We start from the raw sequence: 1639 nt of genomic DNA, 5'->3' as shown, positions 1-1639 counted from the left end.
ATTTAGAATAAAACGTGAGTTTGTTCGTAGTTGAATGTAATGGAACAAGTGGGCGATAGGGTGAAGTCAAGAGAGGGAAATGCACAGTTGCGGGTTTGCTATCAAACTGGGTATAGCAGTGCCATGCCATCACTGCACCGAAATACTTCGGTTTCTGGAGAGCCCCGTAAAGGACGTCATTTTTGAGATGATTTTGCTTAGATGTGCACTTCTGTGAGGGATGATATTTTTGGTTGGCCGAGGAAACCTTCAGATGTACAACAAAGCTTATGTAAGATCGCAGGTGTTTTTCTGATCCGGTTGGAGAGGTTATGTGGTGCAGTGTTTTACATACATTCGAAGTTATATTGGTTTTGAATGTAATGTGAAAGATGAGGTCAATGCGCGAACCCGCAATGCTCGGGTCGCGTTTGCTAATTTGATGCACCTATGGCGTCAAGGCAGGGTATCCATGAATATCAAGTAACGTGTGTACCAGGCTGCAGTACGGGCTGTTCTTTTGTATGGCTGAGACTTGGCCTGTTCGAGAAGCGGAGCAAAGGCGTTTTCAGGTGCTTGACAACGGTTGTCTCAAAGTCATAGCTCGTGTGGGTCGTTGTTAGCAAATCCGTAAGGCGAAATTTACACAGCGATTTTTCAGTTGTGCACCGGGAGAATGTGTCTAGCTGTCTCGAGCTAAATCATCACTATCTGGGACAATTGGATCGCATCAGTTTTGGCTATCCTACTAGCTCATTTATTCGGANTGATGATGAGCATACGTTAGATCTGGCTTAAGGCAATGTTTGACTTCATCGATATACCGAGTCACCAATATTGCTTTTGGGTGAACTATTGGACTTGTGAGCAAAACAAGCGGACGGCAGAACAAGATTGCCACCGCTTTTAAGTCCTTGCACAAATTAAATGGACTGAAACGGTCTTGTAGGTAAAGCGCTTGTCTGTGAAGTATTAGAGATATAGTCAACTACGGGCAAGCCATCAGACTGGGTACGGTAATCGCTGTACCGTCATCGTGACGCCGTACTTGGGTTCGTGGACAGTCCCGTACAGGAACAACTTGGATGATCCGTTTATGGTGGTCATTGCAGGTAGGATATTTTTGGGTCTATCGAGGGTTCGTGGTGGTTTATTGCTGCCATTCAAGCGATGTAATAAGACAGCCATGCCTATATTTGGGACTCAAAATAGGATAAATGTCCGAAAGGTTTGCTAGAAGGGACTTTAATGTGAGTTAAAATGCCTCCCGAAATAACAGACAGTCAAAAGTCACCAAAATTCCTAACTGCTTCAATGGTACGACACTACCCGGTTTAAAAGCGATAACCAATATTCAGGTATGCGATCGGTGCCAAATGGAGTTGGCATGTGAGTATGAGGGACTTGCATTGACTAGATTGTGCGCAACTAAGGTAGCTCAGAGCTTGCAGAGAAATGAGATCAGAGATATCTGGTGTTGCTGCGTTGACTTCAGAATGGAGCTGTTACAGCCCAAAGTAAAGCGTGGAGTCTTGCACAACCAGTTGCCCCTGAGGCGTCATATCAAATGCATTTGATGGGTCTCTGTTAGCATCTCTTGCTCTTGTGTCAGTGATGATGATAATTGTGTTATCATTTGGTGTGCACCTTGTACCCACAG

General features: G+C 44.7%; 1 protein-coding gene across 1 annotated transcript in view; it reads left to right on the top strand.

The window, feature by feature from the left end:
- T265_09647 (hypothetical protein) overlaps window positions 1-186 on the top strand; it is a gene marked incomplete at both ends in the record, with an annotated part of 3900 nt that extends 3714 nt beyond the window's left edge. The window contains one exon of the mRNA XM_009175787.1: window positions 31-186. Within this exon, the coding sequence (XP_009174051.1) occupies window positions 31-186 (156 nt within the window). The remainder of the gene's footprint in view (window positions 1-30) is intronic.
- Between the last annotated feature and the right edge of the window lie 1453 nt (window positions 187-1639).

Source organism: Opisthorchis viverrini, assembly GCF_000715545.1.
Source record: "Opisthorchis viverrini unplaced genomic scaffold opera_v5_298, whole genome shotgun sequence".
NCBI classification, from domain to species: domain Eukaryota; kingdom Metazoa; phylum Platyhelminthes; class Trematoda; order Opisthorchiida; family Opisthorchiidae; genus Opisthorchis; species Opisthorchis viverrini.
The sequence above is the reverse complement of the archived record's forward strand: the minus strand, read 5'-3'. Positions and strand labels throughout refer to the sequence as shown.